This window comes from Ursus americanus, chromosome 13, assembly GCF_024610735.1.
Source record: "Ursus americanus isolate L20-20 chromosome 13, mUrsAme1.1.p, whole genome shotgun sequence".
In the NCBI taxonomy this organism is placed as follows: domain Eukaryota; kingdom Metazoa; phylum Chordata; class Mammalia; order Carnivora; family Ursidae; genus Ursus; species Ursus americanus.
The window spans coordinates 12,873,091-12,891,564 of NC_142139.1; the positions used below are offsets into that span (position 1 = coordinate 12,873,091).

Sequence of the window (18,474 nt, forward strand, 5' to 3'; positions counted from 1 at the left end):
TAATGAAAAGGAGTAAAAGGCTGAGATTCTCAGGGATATAAAATCAACTGAATTCAGACATAAACAGGTCAGACCTATAGGTACATATAATTCTCCTCGGGGAGCCTACAGCCTAGTACAAAGATCGCAAGGTGGCTTTTTCTATTTGCTTGAGGAAATGAACAATTTAAACACACAGGCACCTGCCTCTGGGTATGGAAAGAACAGATTCCAAAATTTAAACAAAATTAGAATGAAAACAAACCTCAGGCCCAGCTGCCTGCAGACCACTTCTGCATCCGCTTCATCCCACTGGTCATCACAGACAGTCCCCCACTGACCAGCATGGTAGAGCTCCACGCGGCCTTCCCGCGCGCTGCTCCCACCCACGAGGCGTATGACGGGGAACGCGGGGCCTGTGCCGTGGGAAATCAGAAACAGATTACGTCTATACATTTGCATTGATTGATGAGATTAGATATATTCTATTTATTTGCCATTCTCAGTAATTAAATCATATTTGTTAAGCCACTGCAGGGATTTGGACATACACACACACACACACACACACACACACACACACACAGACATCTAATACGTATTATGGTGTTCTTGACCAATTAAAATATTCCAAATCAGGGGCACCTGGCTGACTCAGTCAGTAGAGCATGCAACTCTTGATCTCGGGGTTGTGGATAGTTAGAGCCTCACATTGGGGATAGAGTTTACTTAATAATAATAGGAAACTTTTTAAATAAAAATTGTTAAAAAAATACTCCAAATTGGGGCGCCTGGGTAGCGCAGTCGTTAAAGCGTCTGCCTTCGGCTCAGGGCGTGATCCCGGCGTACCGGGATCGAGTCCCACATCGGGCTCCTCCTGGGAGCCTGCTACTTCCTCTCCCACTCCCCCTGCTGTGTTCCCTCTCTCGCTGGCTGTCTCTCTGTCACATAAATAAATAAAATCTTTAAAAAAAAAAAAATACTCCAAATTGAATTATATTCATACAAATAGTTCTTAAGAGGAAGTAGTCTAAATTCACTTTTCCTCCAACAACCTCAGAAACCAGAAAAGACACACTCAAAACTATCATTTGCTGGAAACACCTTTGATTTTTATGTTGTAGTGGTGACACTAATTTTTTTATATTCAATAACTTGAGCATTACCAACATGTAATTCTTAAGAATGGCACTATGTCCATAACATACTTGTCTTCAGTACAGAAATATTTTTGTATCTGTAGAAATCAAGTTAACATCTAACTCATTATAACAAGTTAGCGAACATCATGGCCAATACCTACAAAATTAAGGTGGAGAACTCATTTGGATATGAATCAGTTCGTATTCATTTTCTAAGAACTACCAAAGGCTCCCCATTGTGAATTCCTTACTACGGTCCACAGTGCCCTGATCTAGCCCTGGTCAGTGTCCTGAACATCCCTCCCCACCCCCAGCATCCTTCACTGTGCTGTACCTACCACACCCTCTTCCTTCTGTCCCCAAAACACTCAAGGTTGGTTCCCACCATAGGGTTTGTACGCTTTCTGTTCCTTCTGCTTGAAAAATGTTCCCACGCATCCTCCCCTGGCTGTATCACTCTCATCATTCAGTTCTCAACTCTGAATTGTCCTTTGTTTAGCAGGCCTGCCCGGGCCCCCCTAGCTAATGCAGCATCCGGAGGTACTTTCTACTACACTGCCTTCTAAGTATTTAGTTTATCTGAAACTGTCATTGATTTATTGGTTTTCTCATCCACGTCTGCCTCCTAACAGCTGGAACTCGGGACAGTGACCGTGCCTTTCCCTTTCACCTGTATATCTCAGGTACCCGGCATACAGAAGGCATGCACTAGATATTTGTTGACTGATTGGACTGATAAGTGATAGCTAAAAGCCTAGAAAGAATATCCCAGACAAGAAAAAATAATTAGCAATATTCATTCACTCAATTCTATTTAACAGGGCCATTCAAAGGAGCACTAGACAGACCTTATCCTCAAGAGGTTTGATAAGTAAAGACATGGACGAAACGAGCACAGAGAAGAGATCACCAAGACCCTGCAGGAGCTCAGAAGCAAGGGAGCTTGCTTACCATTGGAGGTAGTCTGGGAATCTCTTCTGAAGAAGCTGTTATCTGAAGAGGGCAAGGTGGATGGATGGGATGTCAGAAGTCAGAGATGGGCTAAGTGCCGTTCAGGCAAAATGAACAGTATGAGCAAAAGTATAGAAGCACAAAGTTGAATGTGTTTGGGAAATAGTAAGGCAGCGTAATTTTTCTGGAATAAAGGATGCAATATGGTAAAAGGTTCAGAACAGGCTGCGCCCCTATTCAGAAATTTAATTGCAGCTTTTGCCAAATGCAATCATTTATCCACATGAAATATGCTTCTAATTCCCCCACAGTGTAAGCAGCTGTCAGTAAATGGTATTGGGGTATTCATATTTATATTCAAATAGCATACTTGAATTTTGCAGCAGAGATTCACATGAGTGAATATTTACATATACTCACATTCTGATCTTCATAATATAGCTGATTTACATAAGTCAACCAGTATTTATAATTTATAAAAAGGATAAAGATTGTTTTAATAAACCTAAGTGTTCTCAGTATTGTATATTAGCTTCTTATAATTAACTGATGGCTGAATGTTGCTAAGAAACTTCAGTGTGCCTGTTATTATGTTTATTTTTCCTTTAAAAAGCTTGGAAAGTATAGGAAAAAAACGATGGGAAAATGTATTAATTTCTTAAGTTATTATATTCTTCCCTGCCTCCCTTCCCCCTACCACTGTGGTAAGCTTGGAGAAAACAGAAAAAAAAAAAAATGATTTAAGATTTTATTTATTTATTTGACACAGAGAGAGAGAGAGTGCACACAAGCTGCCAAGGGAGAGAGAGAAGCAGGCTCCCTGCTGAGCAGGGAGCCTGACGTGGGCCTCATCCCAGGACCCTAGGATCATGACCTGAGCTGAGGGCAGACGCTTAACTGACTGAGCCACCTAGGCATCCCAAAGAACAAAAATTTTTAAAAGGAAATTTTAAATCACCTATAACCCAGAACTGTATGGCATACTACCTTATATTTTTTAGTGTCATGTTTTACTTTAAAACATGTGGGCTTTTTCTGGCTGTATAAGTAATTGTGAAAATACAGAAAAGCTCAAAGACAAAATTTAATTTCATCAACATTCCACATTCTCCCAACAAGCACACAAAAAGTCATTTGAAAGAGAATTGAGTGAGGTAGTTGACTCATGGTTAACTTATGGATGAATAAAACTCCCAGACGTGTTCATTTAAATTACTACCTCCTGTATCCAATACTGCTACACAATCTCCTACTTTGTAAGTGTTGGACAAGCAACAAGTTGTACTACATGACAAGGCACTAAATGTAATTTCCAAACTAAAAAAAATGTATTAAAGGTCTATTACTGTGCCTTGAAGTAGACTCAGTGTTTGCTGATCTGAGCTATTTCCTTTCACATTCTCACTTGATCTTTTTTCTCTCTCACTTCTATCTTATCTCAACCTCCCACGTTTTTATATATGCTTATAAATGACCTTAAATTTATCTTTGCAATCGGAGTATAAACAGGTGAATAGATGATAGAGAGCAGAAGGAATTTTTTTAAGTAGATTGATATCCTAAAAGAAAAGTAATTATTGTTTTCAAGATTTTATTTACTTTAGTACTTGAAAAATGTCAAAATTTTATCAATCAGATGGAACATACAGTACAAGCCATAATCTACAAAAAGTAATGCATTATCGAGCCCAATCCCATCATCCTTGAAGCTGCAATGCATAAACATATACTGCCCAAATACCCAGAAGTGGAGAGTCAAAGGAAGAAGAAGAAAAATTTACAAAACATTAAGATTGAACATGAGCTTGGCCCACTCAAAAAAGAACTGTGGTTCTCAAAGCACATACCTGCACCCTATCTTCCAATTTGTTCTTCCGGCCAATTCACAGGAGTTACTCTAAATTGAGCCTCTGCGTGTTTTGTGGTGAGTGAGTTTCCATTCCTCCCCTGATATCTGCACTCCAACAGAAACAAATGCCCCGGGCTGGCTGCTAGCTTTTTAAGACCTGGGAAATCTGATCATGCTGCCATCTCCAAGGAGAATGCAAAAAGGGATGCTGTGACAGTGCGCTAGTCTCAGGTTCTGGTCACACATTAACATACGGCATGGTCCCCAGAAAACCCATCAGCCATCATGAAAAGCAGCTGTTCCCTTCTCCACGCATGTTCATAAGAACGTATGCATATATGCGTACTGAGCCATGTTCGTCACCTCATGGCCAGTATGTAGTGCCTGGAAGGAGCAGTTATCCATAATACGGAATGTGCTATTGACAACTCAAAGGAGAACACTAGTACCACGCTTATACTCTATCCTATAAAGTGAAAATATTTTGTTGTAGTTGCTGTGTTTTATATTCGGTTCCAAGATGATTTTCCATCTTGATTCTATCATGACCTTCCATTAGCAAATAAATGTTTCATGTACAATATACAATATTTCTGTAAACAAATTAGATAAAACAGAAAACACGTTAAGAATGAGATACCATTTAAAAGTCAAATGGAATTCAGATTGCTAGATGCACTCCTATTGAAGACTATTTGACTGTATAATATGATGATTCAGACTTACATCTGTATTCAAACTCTTTGAGGAAATGATTTAACGAAGACAATTTTATCATCTGGAATCCTGTTGAAAACACAATGAAAGTAAAAGAAGAGACTTTTTTACCCTGGGAAAAGCTACACGTGACAGCAGCTGCCATCTTCTGAGGACACGCCCCACCCTGCCAGATGTCTTTTTCACAAAGCACTATATTTTCTTCATCTCCTCGGCAACGGACATTGCTCCAATAAATGGGAATAAGGCCCAGTCCAGAAAATGGGGTTTGTTTTGCGACTCCTTTTCGTCTGGAAGCACAATGATTGAAGTTAGGTTTATCGAATATAGGTGAATTTTTTGTCAAAGTATTTAGATTTTTTTTAAAATGGAAGAAATCAATAAAGATAGATGTGGAAGGAAAAGCAAAACATAATAGGTTGCATAAGTTTCAAGGAAATCGAAATATCAGATCAGAACTTGGGTTGATTATCTATGGCAATTTTCTTAATCAATCTTAAATGACTAATGGTATGCAAGTGCCCTTCCCACCTATGGCTGATTTTAGGGAAAAAAAAAAAAAAAAATATATATATATATATATAGGCAAATACTATAGATTTTAAAAAGAAGCATGGTGGTTTTCTGGAAGAAGTATGTCATGTGACTCAGTGAGACACGGTTTCTAGTCTGGACTCAGCTGTAAATTACTCTAAGCTGCAAGTTTCTGTAAGCTCTGCCTTCTGATGTCTAAAAGGAGGGGTGGTCTGGATGCTTGACGATTTTCCTACTCCAACATTTTAGGCTAGCATTTTCTTTCCTTTTTTTTTTTTTTTTTTTTAAAGATTTTATTTATTCATTTGAGAGGGAGAGAAGGAGAGAGAGCAAAGCAGGGGGAAGGACAGAGGGAGAAGCAGAGTCCCAATGAGCAGGGAGCCTGACTCAGGGCTCAATCTCAGGACCCTGAGATATGACCTGAGTCGAGATCAAGAGTCAGACACTTAACAGACTGAGCCACCCAGGCGCCCCTAGACTAGCATTTTGAAAATGATTACTACCACATATAAGTAAGATAATATCAAGAGAGGCAATCCATTCACAAAAATTTTAAAACCTTACATATAGTATTTGTTAGCAAGACTTTGAAACCAATTAATAAAATGGTAACAGGGAAATGGGCTCTGCTTTTAACTCATTTAATCTACATATTTTGTAAGTAACCTCTGATATGTACAAATTGATTTTAAATTTTAAAAAGATTAAAGGCTTATCTGATTAACATGGTAATCTCTAGAATTGTCTCCATACAGTCCACCATCAACCATACAGTAAACATTTGGGATATATCTAAAATATGAACATGTCTTAACAGCAACAATTCTGAGCTGCTCTGATATAATTATATAATACTTTTTTTTTAATGGACTACTAAAAAATAAAAATAAATAAAAATGGACTACTAAGGGGTGCCTGGCTGGCTCAGTCAGAGGGCACTGGACTCTTGATCTCTGGGTCGGGAGTTTGAGCTCCAAGCTGGGTGTAGAGATTACTTTAAAAAAAAAAAAAAAAGGATCAACTAAGATATGATATAAGTAATCACACCAGTTTATCTGAAGTATCCGTTTGCAGAATGATAGTTTATATTCTTTCATTAGCCAAAAGACCAGTAACCATACTGCAGTTCACATCTCCACTATAGTGTTTTGGTTTTTTATGTCAGAGTCTCATAGGAAATTGTATTCTTCCCTGATTTTCAGGGGTAATAAAAGCACATATGAATGTGTATTTTAAGGAGGACACTGACACCAGCCTACAAATTTGTTACATATTGAGCCTCTCAAAAGATAAAGCATCAAGTCAACACTCTCTGTGTCCTATCCACCTGCCAATGACTATTTGCCAGACAAAATATTCATTGATCAAATCAATAATTAACATTCCCAAACACCATAACACTTTATAGGCTGTATAGCCTTACTCCTTCTTTCATCCTGACTTATACCAACACTATTTTTAAAAATTAATTAAGTAAGTAAGTACATTAAGCCTATTTGCTGCTCTAACAGCATCAAAAGTCTGAACAAAACTTAAGCCTTGGGTTTGTCTTTATGAAATATTCATTGCCCACCTTCCTAATGGGAAGACAGGAAGAAGCAGACAAATTAAAGTTCTTACTGATCTGACTGCAGTCGACCAAACTTTTCATTTCTATCACCCTATTAGGTATTACCATTCACTGATTATTAATCCAAAATATTTGTAAACTGCAGAACTTTCTTCAGTCTTTTGGACCTGCCTGTTCATAACAAGATAGTTTCCATGCTTTTTAAAGATCTCTAGTGAGAAAGGCCAAGAAAAACATCTGGCAAGTGTACTTACCAAAGATAAATAAAATAAATAAATAAATAAATAAATAAATAAATAAATAAATAAATAAATAAATAAGACACAAAAACAGAACAGTAAGAACAACCACAAAAGCAAAGCCTTTTGTTCCAAAATAGAGCCCTCCCGCCCCTGGTGAAGCCCCCGAGCACATAGCATAAAGGGGCGGGGCTGGTGGCAGGTAGCGAGCGCGAGCGCCTACAGAGAGTGCTTAGAGCTGCGGGCACTGGGGGCGCTGACGGAGGCCGCCGCCTCTAGCAGGACCTCCTGAGCCCAGAAGCCCCAGGTCTGGACACCACGCCTTTCCCATCTCGGGATGAGAGCGCCGGAGAAGGTCACCTCCTTCCCGCACATAAAGGTGGAAGTTGTGGAGGGCTACACGTAGCCGGTGAAACCAAATGACACTACTGAGAAATGACAAGCCTCAGAATCACGTTCCTGGCTTCCTAGGGCTGAACGATGATGTTTAAAACACGAAGACCAAAGGATGTTTTTAACGAGTGACCACTCAGCATTTGCTTATTTCCTGGTCAGTATTCCTTCCCCTTGCGGCCCTTTCTTTATAACTCCTGTGAAAAATGAGAATGAGGGAAGCGAGACGGAAGGAAGGAAGGAATTTTCCCATTGCAGGGGCGGGTGCCCGCCATTACTCCCCCTGGATCAGCAGCCTGAGTGGGGCCAGGCCCGGCGAACTCACCCCAGCTGCAGCTGGTGACAAATGACTGAGGCGTCCGAATCATCCCAGTGGCTGCCACAGACGGTGCCCCAAGCTCCATTTGCATATATTTCCACGGTGCCTTCAAACTCGTGCTTGCCACCTCGAAGCCGCACTGACCCTGAAGTAGAAAAGAATCCCAAAACCCTTTAATAGCAAATTACCATTTGAACATACTGAGTCCGTCCTCCGTTAACATGATTTTTCCACATACCCAGTGAGAGATCCAGCCGGAACGATTTGGCCTCCATGTTCCAAGAAGAAGCACATGCTTCTTTCTTTAAATGAGGATTTAGCACATTCTATTTTATTTTATTTTTTTTGGTAGTTAACATCATGGTGTCAATACTAATTATGCTTTCTTTTTTAGTTAAGCAAACAAAGTCCAATTATATTTTAAAAAGGGAAAAGTGGAAGAGTGTGACTAATGTCTGATATTACATCCCAAATTTAGATCACATCATATACAAAATTCTTACCATGTATACATCACCTTCCACTTCACCTGAGGTCAGAGATAAGAAGCACAGAAACAAAATTCAGTGCTCTACTTACAAATTAGCTGTTATTGACTGTGTTATATGTTCCTTCCATCTGATTTATTCACCACTAAAGAGCAAAATGCTTTTTCCCTTTTTAACCTCAAGCAGTAGTCATGAAATTCTAAAGATTATAATTTCAAAAAGGTGTTGGTGTTGATGACATTGCCTAATGTCAGTCTTAGGAAAATTCCCACTAGGTAGGATCATTTGGTTTAATTGAGTGCCCCTGGAAATTTGCCTCCTCTTACATCCTCACTTAGCTGCTCCAGGGTCTATGATTTGAGTCATTCTTTTTCTTGAAAAGAGTCAAAATTAAAATGCAAGCACCCCAAGAAAAATAACATCCCTTAAGAGCAGATGGATTGAGACCTTACATTTCCCTTCTTATTTGCACTAGTTTGCAGAGTGGCTACTGAGAGGCCACAAGTGGGACACTTAAGCAGAGACAGAAGCACACTCAGACAGCTGAAGAATTTCACAAAACTGTTAAGTCACTATGATGGCCTTCATTTCATAGGTAAAGAAATTAAGAAAGTAAGTTCTACCAAAAAAGTCACATTTTGCATATTTCAAAGTTATTTCAAAGTCTGGCTTTAAAATCATTTTCCAAAATATCAGATTCCCAAATCACCCATTCATTTCACTTGTACTGGCCTAGGCATCTATTATTTTTCAAGTCATCATCATTTAAAAATGTAACTATTTAAGAAACACATATTGTTTGTCTCATGACAAATACAAAGTGTCATTTAATTCAAAGAAAAGAATAATAAATGGAGGCAAAACATTACACTGCCAAATCCTGAATATTCAGGAGAGAGCATGGGCATGGATCAGTCACATGGCAGATAAATCTCAAAGTCATTCATGCTTTCCAAACCTCTTTAATTCAGATTGTGCAAAAGGAAGCCCTGCTTAGCTCAATGAAAAGCATGAACTGCAAAACATTTTTTTTAAGATTTTATTTATCTATTTTATATATAGAGAGAGAGCACAGAAGTGGGGGGAGCAGAAGAGGGAGAGGCAGAAACAGGCTCTCTGCTGAGCAGGGAGCTTGATGTGGGGCTCGATCCCAGGACTCTGGGATCATGATATGAGCGAAAAGCAGACACCCAACCAACTGAGCCACCCAGGTGCCTCTACAAAACATTTTTAAAGAAATAGGTCTGAAGAGTTTAACTGAACTTTAATGATTTTTTAACCACAAAATCTCTTCTATAGAGACCTACATAGTATCATTCATATCGCAAATGTCAGCATCTTATTTCAACTCAAAAAATTCATTTGCTCACCCCAAACAAACATTAGTTGAAATGATATTTAAATTAATCTATTATCTATTAATCCTCCTCCTCCAAATTACTCATGTCAAAGGGTTGGAAGAAAGTTCTAGAAATGAAAACAAACTGGAACACTACTTATGCATGTTAAAAAATCATAATAAAATGTAAAATACTGCCTAAATCACCAAAAAGCTATCAAGAAGAAATGATGAGCATGCATATCATCTAAATGTTTAAGGCATTTGGAGATAAAACGTAGAAAACTCTGTATAAAGTATAATTACTACCCTCACATCATGATAACGGCAATGACAGAGCTGGAAATAGTTTCCAGGCGAACTATCAGTTCCACCATCATTTCTCAGATTCTCCAAACATGAAGTGAAAGCCTGGTTTCATTTAGCTGTATCTGCTATATGGCTAGAAATGCAGAGAGCTCATCCAATTTTCCTTTAACAAATGAATACAAATATTTACAATTCTGGAAAGTCAATTTGCATGTCAATGACTAATGAATTCTCCATCAGAATCCATTCCCATCACCTATGTTCCTAACTCACAAACCTTCCTAATATTGCTCCACTCTCCACCCCTACCTAGTTTAATCCTTCTCGTAAGGTCATAAAAATTTCTAACATATTCTGAGAAATTATCTACTTTGGACTCAGAGTGAGTAGTTCTTAATGGGAGATAATTCTATGAAGTGCATAATTCTTCAAATGATTATTTGAAAGAGCCACCTTAAAAAATATCAGAATAACATGCTCCAAAATATAAAAAGTTTGAACACACAATTTATACTACATTTAAGAGAAGTAGCAGTATTTACTTGTTTTTGGTTTTACTTTGCTCTTGCTTCATTTATTTTCTTAGAATAGTCAAGATGGTCAAAATCTTAAAAACTGTAACCCATTTCCCTCCATTTATGGGTGAGGAAGATTTGGACCAAATCAACTGCCATGACCATCTGTTTCCTAGTTTCCCACCCTTCCTACTTTTCCTCTGTCTCCAAGTTATCTCCTAGATTCCTGTCCTTGCTACCGTCCCATCTCTGAAGGCGAGCAAAGACCCTGCGATGTCTTTGCATTTTATGTCTTTTTCATGTCTATGCATTTATGTTCTTTGCATAGTGCACTTTATGCATTATGTTATGTGGCTTTCATCATTCTATGTGAAATATTCTTTTTTATTTGAAATATTGCAACTAATTTACCAAACATTTTATGGGAATAAATAGCCAGGCAGAAAGGTAAGACAGCTCGAAGAGATTTTACGCACTGCAAAGAGGAGAGAAGTGACTACTTTCCAGCGATCTGCATTTGAGGCTGGCCTTCCAGTGGAGGAGTCCCGTAACTGCACAAATTTGTAGGTGCACTATACATTTGCACAAATTCATAGGTGCACAATTACAAAGTGAAGGGAGGGAAATATCCTTAACTCAATTTTTAAAAATATAGGATGAAACAATGAAGCACTCCACAAAGGTCAAAGCCTGGCAAACTCATTTATATTGCTGAAGTAATAATAAAGCTCTTTTATTATCAAAAAATTTTATTATCAAAAATTGATCCCTCTTCTTTCCCTCTCCTACTTCAGTCAAGTACTTTGCAATGTTCCTCGCAGTCTCGGCTAATGTCTCTGGACCACAGGGGCTGCACTGTCTTAAAGTCTCTCAAGTGCCAATCTGATTAAATTATTCTATTGTAAATGTTTTTATTTTTAAAATGTGTTAATAATAATAATTTAAAATTTGAGGTCTCAGAGGTTTTAGGTCAACTAAAACAGGTATTACAAAATTATAAAACAAAACTTTCCAGAAGAAAGTCTGGAACTGTAAAGCTATGTGTGGTATCATGTCATAGATTGTCGCCCCCCATCCTGACCACCAAAAAAAGTCAACTGTCTGTTGGTATTACGATTACCTAAAGGCAAAAATGTGTCAGTGTGCAACAATGCTCAGAATTCTATCTTAATTCCCAGCCAAAACTGCTGAACTTATTGTCATTTTAGTTTACTATTGTTTGTTTGTTTTTTCTCTGTAGTAATACCTCTGGTTTTATAAAAGAAAGGGAACACAAAAGATGCATGTCACTCAAATTTGCTTTATGGGCAAGGAACTCCCCATGTGACTCCTGATCTCAGGATCGTGAATTTGAGCCCCATGCGTAGCAGACAGTTTATCTAAAATTTAAAAAAACCAAAACAAAACAGGAATTCCCAAAATAGAAAGACATTTAAAAAGGATTCTCTTTAACCATTTTATCAGTCTCAATGGAGACAAGGAAATCTTCTAGAGACCAGCTGACTAGATTAAAATTCCCTCGGTAAGTCTCCTTGGTTTGTCAGTTTGTAAGGCTATTATGATGTGATGAATTCTATTCCTCCCCCACCAAAATGTTGAAGTGCTAACCCCCACTACTTATAGACAGGATCTTATTTGGAAATAAGGTCTTTGCAGATGACCAAGTTAACATGAAGTCATTAGGGTGGGCTCCAATTCAGTATGACTATGTTCTTGTAAAAAGGAGAAATTTAGACACAGAGACCCACACAGAGGGAGAAGACCATCAGAAGCTTGGGGTTACATCCCACAAGCCACGGAACCATCAGAAGCTAAGAAAGCCCATGAATAGATCCTTTCCTGACGTCTTCAGAGGATGGGCTACCCTGCTGACACCTTGACCTTGGACTTTCAGCCTCCAGAATTATGAACCTGTATGTTTCTGTTGTTTAAGCCACTCAGTTGCGGTACTCCTAGCGGGCCTAGTAAACTAACAGAGCCATGATAGTATTACTCCTCCTTGGACAGCTAGCGAAACCATGCTTTTCATACTCCATACTTCAAGGAGACCTGAAAGAAATACTAGGAAAGGAATCTGGTGAGTCAGTTGTCTTTGTTCTGTGAATCCAGCTCATTCCAAAATAAACCAAATGAAAAGGTATGCCTGTTTCGTTAACTAACATGTACTTAGAGAATAGCAGTCACTTGTTTGAAAGAAAAACCAGCAAAAAGGAAGAAGTAGTGTTTTCTGAATAGAATTAATAATACATTTTTTAAATCTTATGAAATCACAATTTGATAAATGAGTAAAATAATTTTACTGTGATCATACACATCCTTTCTCATCTATTACTGATCTTCACAGAAGCACAAAATAATTACTTTTAGTCATTGCTATTGCTCTAGTGGAACCAGAAAGAATGCATGCTGGTGATATCAAGCTATTGTTCAGAACTCAGACAAAAAGTATACTTAAAGCTGAAAGTGATAGAGAAATGTCAATGTGTGAACTATTCCCAAGGAAAAAAAGCCCATTACATGCTGGACAATATAGTACACATATTTCACAAACAAATTAAAAATAATCTTACGTCTTACACCAAATGCAATACTGGGAAAATACACTAAATGATCATGTCGTATCTGAATTATGAAATATACAAAAAAGTCATTGCCTAAAAACAACTGATTTGAGAGGTTGTTAGTTGAATTTTTCAAGTACAGTACAGGAGGCTAGTTTAATTTCGATGTTTTCCTGTGATTATATTTAGCCATAACCAAAACTGGCTTTAGCATTGTGAAACAGATTTTATTCAAATCATGCCATATCAAAAGGAAATCAAATCATCTTTTAACATATGAAACACTCCCTCGGACTGAGATAAAACTGAACTATATCTGCCTCCATTAGTTCACATCTATAATTCATATTAGTTGTGCATTTATTATTCATGTAGATACCTTCAGTACTAAGAAAAAAAATCTCAACTGGTCTAATTCAAAAGGAGAGAGCATCTAAATAATAAGAGAGTATCCTGAAAAGCAATTCTACCCATTTATATTGAGATTATTAGAAATTTATAAATTTTATCAATTATTACTTCATTTAAAACACTATACAGTATTACGCACAAGAAGACTCTCTCCATGGTTTAATGATGGCATAGTAAGAACACACACATATAACCCTAGCAGAAAACTCCACCAATGTGTGTCTCTGAACTATTCACACATAAGCAAATGGTATGGGTATTAACATTTCATCGTTCAGCTTTGAGTGATGAAATTAAACTATTCCTGATAGTAACCCTCTTATCTGTCTCCTAGAGTAGGGATCACAGGACAGGTAATAAAAATGCTTGGTATTCTTCTGACATCTCAGTCAGAGAGTGGGTGTCCTCAACCAGAGGACACAGGTGATTTCTTATTCATCTTTGTAATTGCTGCTCCTAATGTGAACTCAGAAAATGTTTAATGACATCTGTCTTTGCCTTGTTATAAGAACCAGCATTTTCCACCCTCTGTATCCCCCTGGTGATCCTAATAAAAAGTACTGAGATTGTGTCTTATAGTCGGGGGGGGGGGGGGGGAATCTCATTAGTTTAGTGCTTTGCATACAATAAAATTTTTATTAATATTGTTGGGCTGACTTGCAGGACGAAAGGGGAGGGTAGGGGGTGAGATTGCCCTGGAAAAGTAAGCTGTGAAAGAGGCGAAAATAAATATTTCCGGAACAGGGTGCCAACCACGTAGAAGGCACTCTAAATCAATTGTTCGCAGAGTGGTTACCGAATGCCTTTTTACGATGCAGACTAAAGGAAGAGATTTCAGAGGACTGCTTTCTTTATGAGTTAATTCAGGGATAGGGGAGCTTCAAAATGAGAATAAAATTGTCTACCTCACAACTGAGCTAACTTCCATATTCTTAACAATCATGAAATTATTCATTTCAGACATAAATTTGCTAGACCTGCAAATAACATCTTAAAACAAGAAAACATGCTTTTTCAACCAAATCAGGGTCTAAATGGGATTCATGTAGATTCCGCTGAAAAATAAATGTAGCATTTCACAGAACAATTTTTAAAATACTTACTACTATTTTTTAATCGCATTAAGTTTCCCAAATGCAAGGACAAACTCCAACCATACTTCTTAGCAGACCCTGTTGGTTCTCCTCAACAACAACCTTACTTCCTCCTGCCAGGAGAGTCCCTAGGTGTTCCGAGATTAATCTTGATTAAACTACCCAATTGTGTTAATTGAATTTTCCTTTCCAGAGGGTGCCAGAGGAACATGTGGTCCAGTCTTGGCCAATGAAATGCAGGAGGAAGTCCGGGGCGGGGGTTTGGGGTGAAATTCTAGGAAGGTTTCCTTGCTCTTTCTATGTGACCTACCTGAGAAGAGGCCCTTTTTTCTCATGCAGGCTATCCTATCTCAGTGGGAAGCCTGGAATAAACCACACTTAGAGAACAGAGCCAAGAGAATAGCAGAGGAACAGAGTTGTGCCATGTTGGAGCCCAACTTCTTGCAGTATGAACAACAAATCTCCTTCTTGCTTCAGTTGTTTTGAATTGGGTTTTCTAGTCTTTGCCATCAAAACCACCCTAACTGATGCAAGCCACACTCATACCCAAGTATGTAATTATAATTTTCTCCTCTTCCAAAGGCATCTTTATTTTCATAATCATAATGTATATAAACTTGGTATCCATCTTTTCCCCCAACATTATCATAAGCATTTTTCCATTTTTTATATAAAATCTTTACAATTATCACTTTAGTAGCTACATAGTATCCATCAGATGAAGGGACCTCTGCATAGGATCTTATTGCTGTATATTTAGGCTTGCCTCCACAATTATGAGCCAAATCACATTTTTTTCTTTTTAAAGATTTTATTTATTTATTTATTTATTTATTTATTTGAGAGAGAAAGAGAAAGCAGGAGCAGCAGGGGGAGGGTCACACGGAGGGGGAGAAGCAGACTCCCTGCTGAGTGAGGAGCAGGACTTGGGGCTCAAAGCGGGGCTCCATCCCAGGACCTTGAGATCATGACCTGAGCTGGAAGGCAGACACTTAACCCAGTGAGCCACCCAGGTGTCCCTGAACCAAATCACTTTTACAAAGATTACCTTAACACACACACACACACACACACACACACACACACACACTCAAAGACTATGGCCACATACCTATTTACACTCACAGATAATCACTCACAAAAGGCAATAGTATCTAGGGGCACTTGGGTGGCTCAATCAGTTAAACATTGGACTCTTGCTTGACTTTGGCTCAGGTCATAATGTCAGGTCATGAGATGGAATCCTGTATCTGGCTCCGAGCCTGCTTGAGATTCTCCTCTCTTGCTCTGCCCCTCCCACTCATTCTCTCTCTCTCTTTCTCTAAAACAAGTAAATAAAACTGTTTTAGGGGCGCCTGGGTGGCACAGCGGTTAAGCGTCTGCCTTTGGCTCAGGGCGTGATCCCGACGTTCTGGGATCGAGCCCCACATCAGGCTCCTCCGCTATGAGCCTGCTTCTTCCTCTCCCACTCCCCCTGCCTGTGTTCCCTCTCTCGCTGGCTGTCTCTATCGCTGTCAAATAAATAAATAAAATATTTTAAAAAAAACTTTTTTAAAAAAGACAACAGTAACTAGATATCTTATTTTTTTCTTAAAAAAAAAAAGCCTTCAGCCTAGTAAAGAGACAGATAATACCTCAAATCAAAGTATTTTATATCTGCCTTATCCTGAAGAGCAGATTGAGCTCAAAATTTAAAATCCAGCCAGGAACTATATCAAATCTGGTATTGCTAACGTTTCTGAGAACCTACTATACAGAATCAAGATGCAGCTTTTTTTTTTTTAAAGGGACAGTTTTCAGCCAACTTTTTAATTAACATTCACTTCAAACACCAGATGGACTTCAAAGAGTACAGCCTGTAAACAATTGTCCCACAAGTCTGCTGCCTGTTTGAATCAGGAGTTTGAGGAGGGTACATGCGTATGAACAGCTTAGCATGATGACATGACAAGAAGTCAGATCTAGGAATCATTCCCTCTGGTGAAATCTCCATCATTAGAGCATTACCATCACTATTGTACCTCTTTCACCCATCAGTCGTCAGTCACCTATGGCTGAGCTCCGCTTGGCTGCTTGTCATTGAGAGTAGTTAGCACAGCAACCGGTTGTCCCATCTGCCCTGCCAACCAGGGACTGGAAAGTGATTTTCCCTTCCTAGTTGGGAAGCTCTAAATTACTGCAGGGTATCGGGGGAATCAGTTGCGTGTTAACTCTTTCTGTAGGAACATAAAAAATAACCTAGCTCACATGCAGTTAATAATCATATTCTGGTGAACTAGGTTATTATTATACCACACCAGTCCAATGAAAAACAGTGGTCCCATTTCCTAAAATGTCACAGAAAGTTAACCATAGATTGGCATGCCTTCTTCTTGATCCTACACCTAGAAGAATTAAGTCACAGATGGTGGACTCAGTTTACCTAATCATCCACCACTATACATTCTAGATGGGTTCTGATGCCCTCCCATGGTTTTCCCAAGCGTGACAAAGGGTCTTCAGCATCCAAATCACTTGACTGCTCCTCAGAAATGCACATTCCTGAGACAGATCTAAGGATTACTTAATGGGGGCCTCTGAAGGCTAGAGCCTAGGTATCTGCATTTTCAGAAGTTCCTAGGTGCTCATCATGAGAACAAACTCCCTGGGCTGATTTAGGGTATTCCAATCCTCCAAACGAACTCTTTATTACTAATTCACGGTTTCATACAGTTAGGTCCCAGGCATCATCTTTCTCACTCTCAGACATTTGAGCCACTGGAGTGTCCACACCTTGCCTTAGCTTACCTGGGATCGCCCCAGCACACCTTCAACTAGGCTTAGACCAACTCTCTACCTTGAAGGCAACAACGTCCTCATTTCTCTCAATGCAACTAGATACATAACACTGGCCTCCAGTTTATTTTTTGAAGGAGGGATCTCACTACTATAAATTTTCTTTCCTTTTGTTCTACTTGTTTGTGTAAAGAAAAGGAAAAAAAAAAAAACTCCGGATATTTCTAAATCCTAAGATACAGGAAATCATGTATATTGGACCAAACATATTCCCTTCCTCTTTCCTTTTAGACTAGTCTCTAAGCTACAAAAAGAGGATCATCAGACAGCACATATATTTCTCCATGTTTATATAATTAAAGAACTAGAGCAAAATGAGTTGTGACATGAAAATGTACACTACCTTCTAACGTTGTTATGAGAATTAAATGGGAAAACGAACATATAAAATGCTTAGCTCAGCATCCAACACGGAGTGAATGTTCAATGAATCCTAGCTGTTATCAGGCCAGGTTATTTTGGTTCATACTCAAAGCTCGAAAAGTTCTTTGAATTAATCTATTCAAAAACTTCTTTTCTGCAGAGAAGGAAACCAAAGCTCCGGGAGCTAAGAGTCTTACCCAACGCTACATAGTTACTGCCGGAGCTAAAACGGACACTAGTGTTTTCTAAAGCATAATTCTTTTCCCTACTCCATGATAGCTTTGTTTACCCTCCGAAGTGAAATGTAGGACCGAGGCCAGAAAGCCATAAGTATGTTCAGAACACGCCAGTCATTGCAAAGGAATGGATCATGCCTAATCAGAACGGGAGGAGGAAATGAAAGGATGGGAAGCTCTGGTTATCAAGACTGGGTCTGAGAAAGTAATTAATTATTACAGAGCCGGCCCATTGTTTTCCTGTTCTTGGGGGTGGGGGGCGGACATTGATCTCCCATCCTGGGTGGTTTCTTTTGTTTCTCTTGTGTTCAATCACTTTGCCCCGGGAAGTACTGCACACACAACGATTATGCAGTGTTTGGGATTCTGTCTGGTGAGAATTAGCTATGAACATAAAAACATCACAAAGAGTCTGTGCGGCTGTTAGATTTAAATTTCTATTCAACACAAGGGGGAAAACAAAGAACAACCTACTCTCCTCGTCTGGAATATAAAGTTAAAGGAGTTATGTGTCAGAAAGAGAGCAATTTATCACTATAGCGTTTTAACTTTGAATTCCATTTTTCTTTCAGTATATATACATATCCTAAGTGTACATTTAAAAATAAGAAATTACAATAACAGGAAAGT

The 18,474-nt window shown here is 38.7% G+C and overlaps 1 protein-coding gene across 3 annotated transcripts in view; it reads right to left on the minus strand.

The window, feature by feature from the left end:
- The window catches only part of PRSS12 (serine protease 12), a 135,437-nt gene that overhangs the window by 50,221 nt on the left and 66,742 nt on the right, over window positions 1-18,474 (minus strand). For all 3 annotated transcript variants that reach the window (XM_045799085.2, XM_087866421.1, XM_045799084.2), the window contains exons 2-4: window positions 7,700-7,838; window positions 4,750-4,928; window positions 245-395 (exon numbers count right to left, since the gene is read on the minus strand). In XM_045799085.2, the coding sequence (XP_045655041.2) occupies window positions 245-395; window positions 4,750-4,928; window positions 7,700-7,838 (469 nt within the window). The remainder of the gene's footprint in view (window positions 1-244; window positions 396-4,749; window positions 4,929-7,699; window positions 7,839-18,474) is intronic.